Here is a 19,170-nt window from a genome sequence, read left to right on the forward strand (position 1 = left end):
GCACTTGCCACGTTTCAAAGGGGCAACAGCAGAATACATGTCTTTACAATCCTTTACCAATACCTACAGCCCCTTGCATTGATGTTAGCATGGATTTTGTGCTCAGATAGCCACAAACAACTAGGGGTGTTCACTCCATCTTTCTCATTGTGGATCAGTTTTCAAAGATGGCCACTTTATCACAAGATAAAATGACGCTGGAAGCAACCAATGTGGCAATTCATTTCTTTTGGGAAGTGGCCAGATTACATGGGGTACCAAAGACTATCACATCTAATCGAGACACAAGGTTCCTTAAGCCATTCTTGGAAGACTTTATGAAAGTTCTGGGCAATGAAATTGCAGTACAGCAGAGCCTATCACCCTCAAACAGATTGGCAAACTGAAGTGGTAAACAGAATTTTGAGGAATTTATTGCAGTACTATTCAAAGGACAATATTCGGAAATGCAATTTTATCTTACCGCAAGCAGAATTTGCTTATTAAAGGCACCATTAACAAATCTACAGGTCAAAGTCCTTTTCAGCTGGTGTGTGGTAGAAACCCAAATCAAGTTGTCGACCCCATAGATGTCTCAAACCAGTCAAGGCCCAGTGATGATGCTATTGCTTATGCTAAAAATTTAAAAGGGGTACAAGAAAGAGTTTGAAGGAGGCTTGAAAGTGTGAACCAACTCTACAAGGAAGCTTCTAATCGACATAGGCAGTTCAAGTAGCATCAGATTGGTGATTCATCCTTCAGCAAGAGAGATTCCCAAGAGGAGCTTACCACAAGTTGAAAAGTCAAAAGGTCGTGCCATGCAAGATTTGGTACAAATTTGGTCAAATTTCCTAAGAAGTTTAACTCCCTCATGGCTTGGATATATCACCAATCCTTAATGGGGCTGACTTGTACCCATTCCATGGTGACATACAAAGTGTTGCACACAAGAGCTCTGGCAAAGTCACTTCTAGCAAGACAAAAAAATTGAGTCTGTCATACATGTGCGAGACGCGAATACTAGGACTAGAATTTATTTCAAATTCTTGGTAAAATGAGCTGGCAGACCTGATGATAAGAATCCATGAATCAGCAAGCAGGAATGAATGATAAACCCTGACATGTGTTGGGCAGCCAAGATGAGAACTCGCACAAAGGCGAGTCCTTTCCAAGAAGGTGGGAATGATGCAAATCAACAATCTTTATGTAATTTTCTACTTATATCAAGTGTTTCTCTTTATGGGTGCTAGAGGTATTCCAGTAATTTCCGAATTTTAGGTTTAATTTAATCAAATTAACTTTGGGGATCTTTTTTGTAATATTGAGGGAGTAATTTTGTGATGAGATTTATTTTTGGTGGAACTTTAGAAGATTTTAAAGGGGGTTATGTGCAAAATTGGAGTTGGCTTCTCTTGGAAGTTATAGAACTGGTGAAAATAGGAACCTTTTAGCCACTTTCCCATTAGGTTATTTGGGATTTATCTTTGAGAAGATTTCTCTCCAAAGCTCAGCTCCAGTCCAACTACGGTTTGAAGATTTGGAGGCTTGGGTTTTGAGGATTCGACCCAACGGTACCTAGCAATCCCTCCATCACTGCTAAAGGAATGAGAATTTAGCAGAAAGCTGCTGTTACTGTTCTGAAATGCCAAAACAGTTACTGATCTGAGGATTAAGTTGTCTACTTGCTGAACTGAAGTTCATAACACTAATCTCTGTCATTTTGAGAATTCTGTAATTATTCGAGTCAAAGAAGGTCGTTACAATACTTTTCTGAAATCTCAGTATTTATTTGTCAATTTCCTGCCATTATATACCTATTTGCGTCACAAAGCCTTTGGCCATCAGCTGTAACATGCAAGGAAATCAACACATGATGCCTAGATCATTATACTTTCTCACCCCTATATTTTAAACCAACCTCGAAAACCCCAGAAAGAATTTTATTTCATAGCCCATAGTCCAACTAAGATCAATTCGTCATTAATATTTAACCTCAACATCCACTGACTGTTCACAGGATCATTACTATACACTGCAGCAAGACAGCTCTTAAACTTGCCAAACACATTATTGGCCCATTCAATCATTATCATATACCATATCTGCATACAAGCCATAATTGCCCATACATCTTCCTACTCTTGCTCTCAAATAATCTTCATAGAACAACACAACAACAACAAAACCAAGCCTTAGTCCCACTAGGTGGGGCCAGCTATATGAATCTTTTTTCGCCAATTTATGCGATCATGGACCATTTCTTTTAATAGATTCAAGGATATTAAATCCTTACTCACTATCTTCCATGAAGTTATTTTAGGTCTATCCCTACCCCTTCTACTGCCCCCCACAGTAACTAAGTCACTCGTCCTCACAGGTGCACTATGTGGCCTACGTTGCAAGTGTCCATACCATCTGAGTCATCGCTCCCTTATCTTATCTTCTATAGAAGCTACACCTAACTTACCACAAATATATTCATTCCTTAATTTATCTTTCAATGTTATACCACTCATCCATCTAAGCATTCTCATTTCAACAACTTTTACTTTTTGGATATTATGTTTCTTCGTCACCCAAAATTCCGATCCATATAGCATAGCTGGTCTTCTAGTTGTCCTATAAAACTTCCCTTTCAATTTTAAGGGTATTCTATGATCACAGAGCACACTTGAAACACTTCTCCATTTTACCCAACCTACTTTAACTCTATGCATATCATCTTCAATTTCTCCTTCAGCTTGCATAATAGATCCAAGGTATCGAAATCTACAAGTGCTATTTATTTCATCATCATCAAGTTTAACTTTACTTCCAATATTCCTCCTAACATTACTAAAATTACATTGCATATATTCTGCCTTATTTCTAATTATCCTAAAACCTCTAGATTCCAAAGCTTCTATCCATAATTCTAACTCAACCTCTACTCCGTCCCTAGTTTCGCCAATTAATACAATATCATCTGCAAACAACATACATCATTGAACCTCCTTTTGAAAACTCTTAGTCAATTGGTCCATCACTAAAGCAAAAAGATAAGGACTCGAAGCAGATCCTTGATCTACACCTATGGTGATTGGAAATTATCTAGTTTTTCCATCTATAGTCCTTACACTAGTCATTACTCCATCGTACATACCTACTACATACACTTTTTTTTTTCTAAAACCCACTATAGAACTTCTCTAAGTATCCTATCATATGCTTTCTCAATGTCAATAAATATCATATGCAAGTCTCTCTTCTTTTCCCTAAACTTTTTCATTAATCTTCTTAAAAGATAAATAACTTCTGTGGTAGATCTCCCAGGCATAAGACCAAATTGATTTTCTCAGACCTTCATTTCTAACCTTAATCTTTGTTCAACTACCCTTTCTCATAGTTTCATCATATGACTCATAAGTTTAATTCCACGATAGTTATTACAATTTTGAATATCTCCTTTATTTTTGTATATATGTATTAAAGTGTTTTTCCTCCATTCATCTGCCATTTTTTTAGTTTTTACAATTGTATTAAATAAATTAGTTAACCATATAATTTCGTTATCACCTAAGCATTTTAAAACTTCAATTGGGATGTTATCTGGTCCATGGCTTTCCCATTTTTCATCTTTTTTAGTGCAAACTTAACTTCGTCAACTCTAATTTTGTGAATAAGTCTCATATTTTTAGTCTTTTCCTCATTTGACAATTCCAAGTTTAAGCCTTCTATTTAGTTTTCATTAAACAACTTATTAAAGTAACGTCGCCATCTTTCTTTAATGTCTTCATCCTTAACCAAGACAATATCATCCTTACTTTTTATACATTTTACATTTCCAAAGTCCTTACTCTTCCTTTCTATAGCTTTAGCAAGTTTAAATATATCTCTTTCTCCTACTTTTGTACTTAATCTATCATACAAACTATTATATGATCTATATTTAGCTTCACTAACGACCATTTTTTATTCTTTCCTTGCCTCCTTATATTTTTCAAAGTTATCTCTGTTTCTACATTTTTGCCATGTTTTATACCAAATTCTCTTTGTCTTTATGATTTTTTGTACATCTTTATCCCACCACCAACTCTCTCTGCTATTCGAGAATCTTCCCCTTGATTCACCTAAAATCTCTTTTGCTATCTTTTTAATAGAGCTAACTAATTTATTCCAAAGAGTATTTGTGTCTATCCCATCCTCTATGGTTCAATCCCCATCTTTGATTATTTTATCTTTAAATTTTATTATATTTTCTCATTTTAGGTTCCACCATCTAGTTCTCTTACATTGGTCTATTTTATCTTTTTTCTTCTATTTTTGAATACATATATCTAACACTAAGACTCTATATTGTGTGGTTAGGCTTTCACCTGGAATAACTTTACAGTCCTTGCATGATAAACGAGCTACCCTCCTAGTTAAAAAGAAAAAAAAAATCTATTTGACTTCTATTTTGTCCATTTTTAAAGGTTATTAAGTGTTTTTTTCTCTTCTTAAAGCAAGTATTCATTATACTAAAATCATATGACATAGCAAAGTCTAAGATCATCTCCACAGACTCATTTTTGTCTCCATATCCATATCCACTATGTATCCTCTCATAATTTTTTTTGATCTCTTCCAACGTGTCCATTCAAATCCTCTCCTATAAATATTTTCTCAGTCTCTGGTATGCCTTGTATAATACTATCCATATCTTCCCAAAATTGTCTCTTAAGATTTTCTGCTAAGCAAACTTGAGGAGCATAAGCACTAATGATATTTATTATCTCTTGTCCTAATACCATCTTGATTTTTATAATTCTATCCCCTACTTTAGTCACATTCACAACGCTATCTTTTAAGTTTTTCTCTATAATAATGCCTACTCCATTCTTATGTTTTTCTTTTCCAGTGTACCAAACTTTAAATCCTGATTTATCAATTTCTCTAGCTTTCTCCCCCACCCACTTAGTTTCTTGAAGCCAAAAAACCTTCATAGAAGTTTTTTTAAATATATATATACTTCACAGTATCCAGAATTCTGTCACAAAATTGTTACTCGCTAAAAGTGAAGAATTTCCCTAGTCCATTCTTTTCATTTTTCTTTCAATAGCCCTGTGCCTAGGGATCCATTCAATTCATTCAGTTTTGTCCAAAACCAAAACAAAGTAGACTCGTCAGTATTAAATTTTACAAACCCCTTTCAACTGCAAACTGATGGTTTAATTAAATTTGAAGGCCTGCTCATCAGTTAGGCTTGGTTTGGCTCTATAGCATGGTTTTTAAAGTTTTTTAGCATTAACACATAAAATAGGTCCATATCATGGCTACAAGCCAAAATAAAGGGCAAAATGCAAATAAGCAGGTCTAAGCAGGCACCAGGCAACACAAAGTTGGCAAGCCCATGATTTTGGAGGAAAATTGTTGCGTGGTGGGTTTAAATATTTGACGTGGGACTAGGACACAACTCACAAGGGAGTGCTTGCAGCTGCATGCACAGAAACAGCATGACAGGCGAGGTAGGCAGTGTTGTACTGCTGTACCCTGAGTCACTGAGCATTGAACAAAACAATAGAATAATTAGAATTGAATAGTTTTTTTCTTGTCTCATAATGTTCTGGAAGCAAGGGAAGCCCTTCTCCTCTTCTATAAAAGGCTTTCATCCCCTTTATCACAAAGAATATAATTTTTTTTATTAATCAGGTGCTAATAATGCATATAATTTGCATAAAATTCAAAAACAATGACATTGAGATATAAATATGCATTATTTTACGAATTAAATAATAGAAATATAATTCAGCCTTCAGTAAGTTTACTTGTATAACCAAAACCGTAAGGATCCATTTAGATCAAGGATTTTACGTGGGAAAAGAAAAGGAAAGGAAAATAAGGAGGAAACTCATTTTTCCTTATATTTTCATTATCTATTAAATACTATCAAAAAATGAAAGTTTATTTTAATATGACTAAAAAAAAAAACTAAATATTAATGATGTGTAAAATCAAATTTTTGTTTATAGATTTGATATATCTTTTATTTTCTTTCTCATTTTCCTTGATAGCCAAATATGAAAAATGAGGATTTCTTCATATTTTCCTTTCCTTTTTCTAATATTTTCTGAGTTCGAAACAGGGCCTAACTCTAATTGAAAAACCAAACAAAAATGTGACAGTTCAGTTTCGGTACGGTATGTGGGTTTTCCGTAGTTTTCTTGTATACCCCTAACCATGCCCTTAAACCAAACAGTTGCAAATTCTTAGTTCAAATTGCTAATCAATATATTAAAAATGAAACAATAAAATTAATCATAGTTAGGAAGGTAATGCTTACCAGAATGAAGTCCAGTTTAATCTTATTTGGTGGCATGGTTTACTTAATTCTTCCGTCACAGAACAGGAAACAACAAGCCTCTGAAACTTAGCTGCAACCTCCTGATAAAACTGCATATCTGAGAGCCGTACTTGACTAATTGCAATTTTGAAATGTTCCATAGTTACTTCTGATGCATCAAGGTTTTCCTGATTGCATATAAAATTATAAATCAACTGAATTTTTTAGAACAGAATCTTATGCAATTACACTAGCAAACCAACAAACCTCGAGGGCACACATAGCTGCTTCACGGCATATTGATTTTATATCAGCCCCAGTGCATCCATCAGTGAGATGGGCTAGCTCCCTTATGCTGACATCTGAACTGCATGGAGTTTTCCGCAAATGGATCCGGAATATATCCTCACGGTCAGTTTCATTTGGGGGTCCAACGTATAGCAGCCTATCAAAGCGCCCTACAAAAAATTAATCTACTTAAGAAAGGAAAAAGCATACAGGAACAAAGGTGTTTCCGTGTCAGATAAACTCCACTCCTAGAGAAAGGGACAGAGAGAAGTAAGAGAGAATGAGATCAGTAGCACCTGGTCTCAAGACGGCAGGATCAATCACGTCTGGCCGATTTGTAGCAGCAATAACAGTAACATCAACTCTTTGGTGCAAGCCTAACAAAAAAAACCTTGTTCAAGTTTCGAATAATAATGAAAGTGAATTATACTGCATTTACTAATTACAATACTTTTTCATCTGCTCCATCATAGTAAAGTTGGGAATCTTCCAAGTGATTCCTTCAATCACGAAATCTTAAGAGACTCCAAAAATTTCTTTCTCCACATTTTAGCGAGTACATGTCAGAGTAATTCACATGAAACAGAAAGTAATAATTCCCAATTTATGATTTAACACACATCAACAGCTGGTGTTAGTATACTCATCTGACACAATTTAACTACTTACCATCAAGTTCAACAAGAAGCTGAGTTGTAACTCTATCAGCAACAGAATCCTTCCCACGAATTACAGCAAGACTATCTATTTCATCAAAAAATATGATTGATGGGGCATTGGCCCTTGCTCTTGCAAATAGAGACTTTACAGCCTTCTCTGATTCACCAACCCATTTATTGAAAAGTTCTGGGCCCTTTACAGAAAAAAAATTCATCCCTGCTTCAGAGGCCACAGCCCGAGCCATGAGAGTTTTGCTGCATCCAGGAGGACCAAACATCAACACCCCGGTTGGTGGCTGGGTGCCAATACGCTTGAGAGCATCCTGGTGCTTCTGCGGCCATACTACAGCTTCCATCAACTGTGTCTTGACCTCTTTTTGGCCCCCAACATCTTCCCAATTAACCTTCGGAACCTCAAGTATTACCTAGTCACAGAGGCAAAGCTGTAAGTTTGATATACCAGGCATGGTAATTTATTGCACATGCTAATAGAAAAAGACCATTTAAAATGATAATCCACAAGGGCCACAAAAAGAAAAAGAGTGTAGCCAGTGCAGATCATGCAGCTTCAGAAGATCTGCACCAAGTTCAAAGTTCAGTGGCAGTGATGCATCTAGTGCCAAAATCCTCGTGCAATGCATTTTACGATCAAGTTGGGTGGCATTTTGGTAAATCACACCCCTTATATGACATACAAACAAAGAATAAAAAATTAGAAACCTAAGGGGCCGTTTGGTATCATTGTCAAAAAGTAGAGAAATGAAAACCATAAACGAAAACCAAAAACTAGAAATAGAAACTAAAAACTAGAAACCAGCAATCTATTTGATTAACATTTATAAAACTAATACAAATTTAAATCTTAATTTAAATATGCACATTTTCATCTTTAAATCAAATAATATTATAAAAATATGATTAAAATAATAAAATTACAAATAATACACTTCAAAAAATTACTATAATAAAAATAAATTTTATTATAATTATTTTACTTAATTTTTTACTTCACAATAAAAATTTTATTGGACATGATAATTGAAAAATAGTGAAAGTATTTTGTAATTTACTTTATTATTAGTTTTTTGAAATTTATGTATATTTTTGTGTTAATTATATTTAAATTCATTTGATCATTTAACTTTGATTTTAATTTAAAAGTGTATAACATGAATAATTTTATCTAAAAAAACTATTTCTAGTTAATAAAATTTTTGGCAACAGGTTGTCAAAACAACTGAAAACCATAAAATCTGGGTTTTAGTTTTTTGACAAACAGCTGAAAGCTGGCAACAGAAATAGAAAACTAACAACATAAACAAATGTGTTTTAATTATCTATTTCTTCACTGTGGAGAACCAGAAATAGAAAATAGAAACTAAAAACAGAAAACAGCAACGATACCAAACAAACCCTAAATGTTTGAATTAAACTAGAAATGGGCACTCTAGAAATAAAGTCAATGGAGCAGTCAACGCATTAAATTACTCCCAGACTTGAGATGCAAAATCTGGTAAAATTCAAAAACAAAAATGTAAATAAATAAATAACTCTGAAAGCCTTTGGTCATTTTTCACATCTGCCCATCACATCAACAGGAGTAATATGCTGCAGGGCCCGTAGACAAGATAAGCTTTTAGATGATGGATCATGATAACACCATTATATACTCATGCAAAATGATTGGCTAAACAAAACTATATGCTAAACATACCCCTCGCATTGCACTGGGCCTCACTTTGGTTCTAGCTTTCTCAAAATCTTCAAAATCTACTCTAAATGTGCATTCTTCTGTTGTCCCAGCCCTTTCAAAACTAAATCTAACTCCATTCTGAGTATTATCTGCTCCTTTTGAGGCTGTTCCAGTAAAGCTGAAGGATGAATCAGGTACATCAGATGTGTATGAAGATGCACAATCAGAATGATTTAGTGAAACCTGATCTTCAATATCTTTTGGGCAATCAGATACTCCAATTTTACCATCAGAACAACCATCACATGAAACGGAGCTTCCTCTAGAATGCAAATCAACACAAGATTTCTTAAGCTTAATGTGACGCCTAAGACAAATCAATGCTGCCACATTGCAGAGGGCAGAAAGATCAGCACCCACAAAACCGTGGGTGCCCATAGCAAGCTGACGAACTTGAGGGTCTGATAGACAATGATCCAATTCACCGAGAAGGGTATGCAATATATCTGACCGTTGCACTGGAGATAGCACACCTGCAAAAGAATTCCCATATGAAAAAGTAGATAATGTATTGAGTAATAGGGGGAAAGAAAAAAAAATCATTTACCTAGTAAACCCCCAATGCAAACAACAAAGTAGTCCATAAAATAATTTGGGTTGCTTTATCTGCATTGTTAGTGCAGTCTTTTATCTCTCTCTTTTGCTCGCACATGCACACATATCTAGTAAGTTTTTTTTTTTTTTTTTTTTCTTGTTAAAAGAACAAAATTTACTAAGAAATCAAAAAAGATACAAGGATAAGACATCATATAAAAAAAAAAAGCAGATACAGAACTAAATACACAAATGAAACATACAATCAACAGCCAAGGAAAGCTGCAAATCTGTGAATGTTATTCATCACTACAAAAAGCAACACACTGTTCATACAAATATTTGGAGAGAAAATGATGTAAGCCCTTCAAATCTGGAACAATTTCTTGGCATTAACTCTGCTAAGGACTATCAATGAACCAAAAGCCCCAACCTTGGACAAAATTTGAGCTTCCAAATAAAAATTTCTAAATGAAAATGATCGGGAGAATGATTCAACCAGATAGTAAAAGAACATCAACTTTCCACAAATATCCTCCCAAAAATGAACACGAGAATCATTGCCCGCTTTATAATTGACTAAAGGAAGAATGGAAAAGAAAATCTAAAAATGAACTCCCTACATCTATCATGTCAAACTAATGTAGGTTGAAAGAAAAGATTTCAGATTTATTTACATTTAATTATCAATATTACCTTTTTTGAAAATTTTTAAGGTTGATTCTGTAATTTATAGTTCTTCAGTGATTTTATGTTATGTCTCTTCATTTGTTTACTTATTTTGATTTAGGATTGAAGGCCATATAAAGGCTTCATTATGTACGTTTTGGGAGTGCTTGCACTATTGATGTAACGCAAATTGAGTTCAACCATTTTTCTTTTGAATTGAGTTCCTCCTTCTCTTTTCTGTTTAATTTCCTCTTCGAAGAAAAGAAAAATAAGACCCTTTTCCCTCTCCCATCACCCACTACAAAATTCATCACAGATAGGTTTGGTTCCAAATGGTCTTAAATTTCCACGAAATTGTCAAAATTTCTGTTGAAATTTCCAATTTCCGTCACCCTTGAAATCGAAATGGTAGTCGATTTCCGTCTTGCATAATTTCTATCGAAATCTCACTGAATTATCTAAAATTTATCGAAACCTCAAAATTTTAGCAATATTTGTCGAAATTTTAATTATACAATGAAATTTCGTCGAAATTCAAACGAGAGATTCAAGAGTGAAGTGAAATTTCTCTTTTAATTTATTTTATTGAAACAAAAGGTTATCACAAGTGCTTTTGAAATTATATGAAAAAATAAACTTATAGTAATATTTTATTTAACCATTCATGTCTAAATTATCAATATTTGTCTAATAAATAAAATTTAAATGAATTATGAATTTCATTTGCATTAACTAAATCTGTTTAATGTACATTATCTTACAAACATGTTTGATACACATACTATTTTAAAACTTTTCCACCCTATACAAAACTAGATGTATTTAATTTGTAATATATTAGTCTTAAAACTTATATTATTATATTTGTTAACCATTTCTAAAGTTTCACAAAGAATTTCATGTTTTACTACTAGTTTCCGTTATTTTTTCAAATTGAAATCGAAATTGACATCGAAATCGAAATTTCCGTTTCCGTTCTTTTGGAGCTTTGAAATTTGAGTCGAAATTGAAATTTAAGACCTTGGGTTCCATTATGGGAAATAAGACAATCTTTAACAAACTTATGATAAATGAGAGCAATTGGAGCTCAACTAAGGTCCAATACCATGTTAAATCACTTCACCTAAAGCTTAAGCTAATATTTGTGTGTCAACACTGAAAAACAAGCCTTAACAAGGAAAAATTACTGCCCTAAACTCTTTTCCAGTAGGACTTACAAGTCCTATCCCTATTCCTTCTAAGTGCACTCAAGGGTCTCAATTGTCCCTCTCATCTCCTAACAAATTTTCTGGCCGTACCCCTCAACTTCTTCAACATTAATCAACTCTACTAAGGAATTTGGTGACACAATGTTAACTCTTCTTAAGAGAAGGCAGAACGCCACTGCTCGACTGTGACTCTACAGAATTCCGTAAAAGAGCATGGTTAGATAGTCTCAATCCAGCAAAAGGAAGTGAAAAACAAGGAGTAGACAAAACAGTCACTCAAGCAATAGGAAGTGAAGAACAAGCAGTAAACAAAACAATATTAGGATTATTACCGAAAAAAAAAAAAAGGACAATCACCAAATTACCGTTCTGTGTAAACTCAAATGTTTAGAACACCATAATCCTTCAAACAGGTGACACCAACCTGAGCATATCAAGGAGACATGGAACATCTTCTCCATCACACTCCCCACCTGCCCAAGGTCCAAGTCTCAACTTCCTCACCAAATGAAAACTGTTCAGTCCTACGACAAGAGCTTGCTTATTTGGTCAGAATGCTCCTTTCCAGTTTTATACTGTTAATTAGAAGACCCCTTTTAGCCTCAAACAGATTTTCTACTATTTCATTCACTAACCCAACATGTTTAGATTTAAAAGCATTACAATTTAATGGTGGTGATTTCAAAGATCACAACATAAATTGAGAACAAACGCAATGCAGTAGATGTAGAGCCAACCAATCCCTTTGCAGGTCTTCCAAAGAAACATGACAAAAAATTCCATTTGCTGACACCCACACCGACACAGGATAAACCACTCTATTCCAAAGCAAATTGCAGTAGCCCACACCTTTGAATATTCTAGCATTCCTCTCCAACCAAACACACCAAATAATAGCCATAACAGTGCATCGCCATAAAGATTTCCTATCCTTTGCCATTGCCAAAATTCCTAAACATAATGGTACAAAAGGCCTTCAATGTGGATTGGTAACCCAATTTTCACCAAATATACCAAATAATTTATTCCAAATAGCCAAGGACAATGAAGAAACATATGTGTGCAACTCTCTCTACTCCTCAAACAAAGGGCGCACACGTCAAGTGACAGGGCCATATTAGGTCTTCTATTCTAAAGCAATCATTGGTATTAATTCTTTCAAGTATTGCACTCCAAATAAAAGTTTATTCTTACTCTATTATATCATATATATTGCTTCTGTTAAAAAGACAAAGAAAAATAAAGAAAAAAGAGTGGGAGGATTAAAGGAAGAAAGAAGGATTACAAACAAGAAAATGGAAAAGGGGAAAAAGAAACTAGGGAGAACAAGTTATCCTCCCATTACAATAAGAAAGCAGCAAAACAAAAAGTAAATACATAAACTACATGACAAAATCAAGAAAGCAAAGCAAGCCAATCTTGCTGCATGGCTTCTAGAAGAAACATCTTGGAAGAACCCATTTGCCAAACATTAGAGTGATGCCAAAAAGATCACTCTGCTCCAAAGTGTATTATTGGAAGTGGCAACACCTTTAAAGATCCCATCATTTCTTTCCAACCAACTACACCAAACAATTGCCAAACTAGTACATTTCCATAAAACTTTCCTCTCCTTACTCTTATCAAAGCCTCCAAATGTAGTTGATACAAAAACATTTAAGAAACCAGGCACCATGGTTTTAAATCGCGGTAGCAGGTAGCGTAATGTAACTGTAACAGGTGTAATGGGAAGCGTCGGTAACGGATGTTACATAACGGGAAGCGGGTGTAACGGCCGTGAATTTTTTTGAAGCACGCACAACCTTGTGCATATTAGCGTACTTGCATGTTGCAAGCTTTTACGCACAACCTTGTGCATATTAGCATACTTGCATGTTGCAAGCTTTTAGCCTTTCCTAGAAAGAGTTTTAGTGTAAGTTAGATCCTTTAGTTTGAGTAGCTAAGTTATTTGGTAAGGGCAACAAATTTACATTTGTTTAGACCATCATTGATAGAAAAATTACATGTGTACATATTTATACTTCTCATTGTTCTTATTTGTGATAATTCTTATGTGTGCTAAATTAATTAATAAAACAAAATACATTATACAGTCCATTAATCTATTAGACACATAAGACATACGAATAATACAAATATAAAATAGCTAGAAAAGAAAGAAGGTTGAAGTTGAAAATTATAGAACAAAAATATCACATTACTAATATTGTCAAAATAAAATATTTTCCTAACAAGTTAGTATTTTTCAAATTGTTAATTAATGCATCTCTTGTGAGTGTTTAAAGAAATAGTAAATTTTGTGTCATTGTCATCCTCATTATAATCTTTTCCCCCACTCACCATATGGTATATTGAGAATGATTTATGAAAGAGAGGGAAAAAGTGAGAAGAAAAGTAAAAAATAAAATAATTTTTTTGATGTAATAGTCTTGTAGTGGTTATGTAACAGCAATAGTAGCCTTTACGTGACAATCGTAGTCCGTAACAGCTGCTACAGCCATGATTTTTCTTCCCACTGATTTCGCGGTGTGTAACCGTGTCAGTAACCCAAAAAACTGTTACATAACAGCATTACTTAACGGTTGCGGCCATTATTAAAAACCATGCCAGGCACATCTAATTTTCTCCAAATATGTCAAATAAACTATTCCAAGGTGCCCAGGAGAAGAAGGGGCTCTCATGATTTTCATTTTTTCAAAAATATCAATGAGAGGTTGTTGATTTCACTATTTTATTGAAGTAATGGATACATTTGCTCCCCAAGTGAGAGATGTGATGTTTCGACGATTTGGGTTGTGGGGGGGACTCCTATGGTTCTTTCTGCATAAAATCCTTCTTCTCTCAGCTTATGAAATCCTCGAGTCCTTATTTCTTTCCTTTGAATAAGTCCATCTAGCGCACAAGGGTTATTTCAAAATCAAAGCTTTCATATGGAGTTTAGTCCTTTGCAAAAATAATATCAATGATTTGTAGTCCAGATATGTCCTTTGTGTGCTCTGAATCAAATGAAACTGCTAGGTGGCTAAGCAGGTTTTCGATCTTTTGTTTTCTGTTTTGTGTTGAGGTTATGGTATTAGCCTGAAAGGTGGATTCTTTCTTGATGGTGCATTAAAGATGCTTTGGGATAAGTAAGACAGAACTAGCCTTATGGAGATCCATTGTCATCACCCTCTTTTGGGCCCTTTGGACCAAAAGAATGCTAGGGTTTTTAATGGCAAAGTTACTCCTCTAGCCTTCTACGGCATAGAGCTGTTTTCCTTGCTTCCCTTTGGGTTCACTCATGGTTTTTTTCTGGCACTGTTATTGTCAAATCTTCAAAGAGACTGGAAAGAAGCTTTATTGAAATATTTGTTCTTTTGCCTTTTTTGTTTCTTAAGAGGACTTATTTTGCTCCACCTCTTGTAAATTCTTCTCTTTCCTGTTAATGAAGGAACAATGTACAAAAAATTGAACAAGTCTCTGCATTCCTAACGTAGAGAACAAAAACATCAAGAGACCAGGCCTTGTTGCGTCCTCACTTCTAAAGTAGATCTTTAGTATTGATTTTCTCAAGAATGGCAGTCTAGGAAAAAGCCTTTGAAAGAACTTTAAATGATAAATAAATTAAATTTTTTTTAATTTAAATAAGGCACTAATTTTTTAATAACAATATTATCCTACTTGGTGAACAAAGTTGTTGGACTCTTTAGTAGAAAAACAACAACACAACAAAAAAACCAAGCCTTAAGCCCCACTAGGTGGGGTCGACTATATGAATCATTTTCCTCCAATTTATGCAAGCATGGACCATTTCTTTTGACAAATTCAGGACTATTAAATCCTTACTATCTCATTCCAAGTTATTTTAGGTCTACCCCTACCCCTTCTATTGCCCCTAACTCACTCTTCCTCAGTAACGCACTATGTGGCCTACGATGCAAGTGTCCAAACCATCTGAATCACCCCTCCCTTTCTTCTATAAGAGCTACACCTAACTTAGCATAAATATGTTCATTTTTTGATTTATCTTTCAGTGTTATACCACTAATCCATCATTCTCATCTTGGCAACTTTTACTTTTTAGATATTCTTTTTCTTAGTTGCCCAACATTCTGATCATATAGCACAGCTGGTCTTATAGTCATCCTATAAAACTTCCCTTTTAATTTTAAGGGTATTCTACGATCACAAAGCACACTTCAAATACTTTTCCATTTTACCCAACCTGCTTTAACTCTATGCATTACATTAACTTTAATTTCTCCTTCAGCTTGCATAATAGATCCAAGGTGTCGAAATCAACAAGTTCTATTTATTTCTTTATCATCAAGTTTAACTTTGTCTCCAATATGCCTCCTACTATTATTGAAATTACATTTCATATATTCTGTCTTATTTCTACTTATCCTCAAGCCTCTAGATTCCAAAACTTCTCTCCATAATTCTAACTTATCCTCTACTCCGCCCCTATTTTCATCAATCAATACAATATCATCTGCAAACAACATACACTATAGAACCTCATTTTGGATGCTCTTAATCAGTTGGTCCATCACTAAAGCAAAAACATACGAGCTCAAACCAGATCCTTGATGTAAACCTATGGTGATTGGAAATTTTCTAGTCTCTCCATCTACAATCCTTACACTAGTCATTACTCCATCATGCATATTCTTAATGACATTAGTACTTGAAAAAAAAAAGTAATTTACAAACTATACTCAGATAAACATGTCAAAGGCTAGGCATACCTTCTTCCGCACAAAAAACAGGGGTCTCACACGCGTCAAGCATAAAGCCCACTTCTCTCACTGCTGCAGGTTTTCCAACCCTCTTCTCTCACCATTGCAGGCTTCACAATCCTCATCTCTCACATACGAGTCACCACTTTTGACAATCTAGATCCCAACTTTCATCAATCTAGGAGGCCATTAACCCTCAAATTGGAATGTGTGATCTAGATTGAAGTTCTGGTGCGAGCCCGCCCCCCACCCCCCCCCCCCGCCCCCAAAAAAAAAAAACCCTTTTGGGGGGGGGGGGGGGGGGGGAGCGCGAGCACTAAGTAAGGTACCTATGGATGAAACCAAATATAGAAAACCACAACAAAAGTAGAATATATGCAAAGCATATCTCTCCTTCCCACAACCAAAGCCCTTAAAACTATTGAACAATAAATCTTTCAAAGGAGCAGCATCAGGGATCTGGAGCCATGGGAGAAATTAGAATAAATTGAAGAGAGGAAGGGGAAGGGAGGATAGAGGAGATACAGGGAAACTCACGTTCACAACTCAATTCAAATTCAATATTAACTGTCTACAACATGGCTTTCACACACTACATACAAAAAAAGACATGAAATTACACATATACCCCTAACATTTCATGAAACTACAACAAACCCCTAAATTAAGCAAATATTACAAACTCCCAAATACACATAATCTTATACTAATTCATAGTAAACACGTAATAAACTACAAACAAAAACCAACAATCGTTGATCCAATTCTTCTTAAGTATTCTCCAACAAGGATCTTCCCAAGGCATTGCTTCTTGTCCTACATCACATCCTCCACCAGATCAGTTATCCAACTACACTCCCAATAAGCAATATCACTTTGTTTAGTGTTTTCTCCTATACATACATTCTTCAAAGCAAGATAGAGGGTTTGCAACCTACATGAGGTTCAAAAAATACGTGGATAATTAGACTCCACAAATTCACCCCGCAGCTGCATTACCATTAATAATGTGGACAACATATCTTGGTCCAACCTCTGCGACAACATCCTTTATTAATAAAGCAATGTAGTGCTTGTCCTTATATTTCCTGGTGCCATCAATTGCCTTCAAGAAAATTGGATTCCCAACCAATATAACCATATATATATATATATATATCAGTGGTCGTCTTTGTGGAATACTCCACCTATCTAATACAACACGTACCCCTTTTCTCTCCAATTCCTCTTGATTGCATGTGAGATTCCCACAAAATGTGCCTTCTCCTTTTGTGAAAGAGTTGTTTTATTATACCCAAGCAGAACAAAACCAACAATGTGATTGTTGGCACAAGCAAACCCTTCCACAATGTATGGATTCCAAGCAAAGTGGAAGGGCAGACCACCTAAACAAACACCCAAGCAATCAAGTTTTTCAAATGATATCTCATTTCCATTGAAAAAGCCTTCTAGGGAATTTCAAGTCATATTTTTCCTCTCAAACAAAGAAAGAGTCCAAGATAGAGGATTGGCTTTGAAATGGTGGCGTAGCTCAACATGGCAACAACACTTGAGTAGGCTTTTCTTTTTGACGTTATCTTTCATTTTCCAATCCCTACATCCGAGTGCTACATATTGCATAAAACTTTAGGACAGCCCCTTATCCCTACACCTAGGATTTTCATTAAATGTGCTTTTACCTTAGATTATGAACCCTTATTAACCATCTAACAATAATTGCATAAAATGCTAGAATTTCCACCTCCCCTATTTAATATCCCTAGTTTAGTAACATAATCCCAAAGTGGGACATTATCTCACACCAAAATTTTCTAAAATCACAACTAAAAAAATTGATCTTGGAAAATCAACACACGAGATACAGGTTAGCTCAAATTGAAGAGGCAAAGAAAATATTCCTCTTGCAAGTCAACAATTTTATCTCCCAATGGTTGCTCCAACAACAACCGAAAGCTTGAAAATAGCATTGCAAGGCATTAGGGCTCCAAGCACTCAAGGATTGAAGCATCAGTCACTTAGCTTTCTTTTCTTTTTTCTTTTGTGGGGGGGGGGGTTGGGGTTTAAGTCCAAGGCAGATCTTGGATGTGTTTGATTCATGCCCCAACATGTCTCTCAGCTTTCACCTCACTCTTTTTAGGTTTTGCTACAATTGTTTTTTTTTTTTTTTTGGGGGGGGGGGGGGGGGGGATTTTAATGCTAGCCGTATCTCAGATGTGTTTAGTTTGTCTCAACATGTCCAATCATGTAGCATACATGTTCAAAAAAAATTAAAAATTAAATAAATTTTCAACACATTTCAATATCCGACAAATAACACGTTTCAAAAACTATCAAGGCTTCCTAAGACAGCTTTTACATTCTTGAGATAGAAAAAATGTCTAGGGATGACAACACACAAGTCTTAACAAAGGAGCATTTCTCAAGGTTAACATGTTTCTTAACAACCCTACAACCCTAGAAGTAATAAAATCCTAACGACAGTGGTTCAACCTCTCCAGAGTGAAGGTTGATCAAGATGTGATCAAAATAGATGACACGAAGGATACATATGAAAACATGAAGGAGCTCTATCATGATCCTCAAAAACATAGTGGAGACACCTGACAATACAAAAGACATGACAAGCCACTCTAGAAATCATCTTTGGGTCTTGAAAGTTGGATTCTAGTCTATTGATAGCTGCGATGCACATCTAGCTTTGAATAGATCCTAAACCAAATCAAACATATCTTCCAACCAAGGAATATAAAAATTTGTATTTTTTTGTATTTTTGTTGATGGGCCAACCATCAACAAAAATCTCCAAGTGCCATCTCTCTTAGGAATCAAACAAGTTGGGACAGCATCACGAGTAAGACTGCACAAATTGTGTCCCTTGTTTAGCAATATCTTTTTTATTTCAACATGCTGCACAAGGCTCCACCTATGATGCAAGAGAGACGGTAGTTGAGAACAACGTCAATACCATGCTGAATGTTTCATCGAGAGGGCAACGCACCAAGAATTTCCTCATGAATGACATTCTAAAAAAAATTCACTCAATAGTTGGGTAATCTCA

General features: G+C 35.1%; 1 protein-coding gene across 4 annotated transcripts in view; it reads right to left on the reverse strand.

Moving 5' to 3' along the window:
- LOC131160492 (calmodulin-interacting protein 111) overlaps positions 1-19,170 on the reverse strand; it is an 89,762-nt gene that overhangs the window by 16,131 nt on the left and 54,461 nt on the right. For all 4 annotated transcript variants that reach the window (XM_058116247.1, XM_058116245.1, XM_058116246.1 and 1 more), the window contains 5 exons: positions 8,942-9,453; positions 7,238-7,652; positions 6,865-6,945; positions 6,548-6,738; positions 6,281-6,468 (listed from right to left, as the gene is read on the reverse strand). In XM_058116247.1, the coding sequence (XP_057972230.1) occupies positions 6,281-6,468; positions 6,548-6,738; positions 6,865-6,945; positions 7,238-7,652; positions 8,942-9,453 (1,387 nt within the window). The remainder of the gene's footprint in view (positions 1-6,280; positions 6,469-6,547; positions 6,739-6,864; positions 6,946-7,237; positions 7,653-8,941; positions 9,454-19,170) is intronic.

The sequence above is a fragment of the Malania oleifera genome, chromosome 7 (genome assembly GCF_029873635.1).
Source record: "Malania oleifera isolate guangnan ecotype guangnan chromosome 7, ASM2987363v1, whole genome shotgun sequence".
NCBI classification, from domain to species: domain Eukaryota; kingdom Viridiplantae; phylum Streptophyta; class Magnoliopsida; order Santalales; family Ximeniaceae; genus Malania; species Malania oleifera.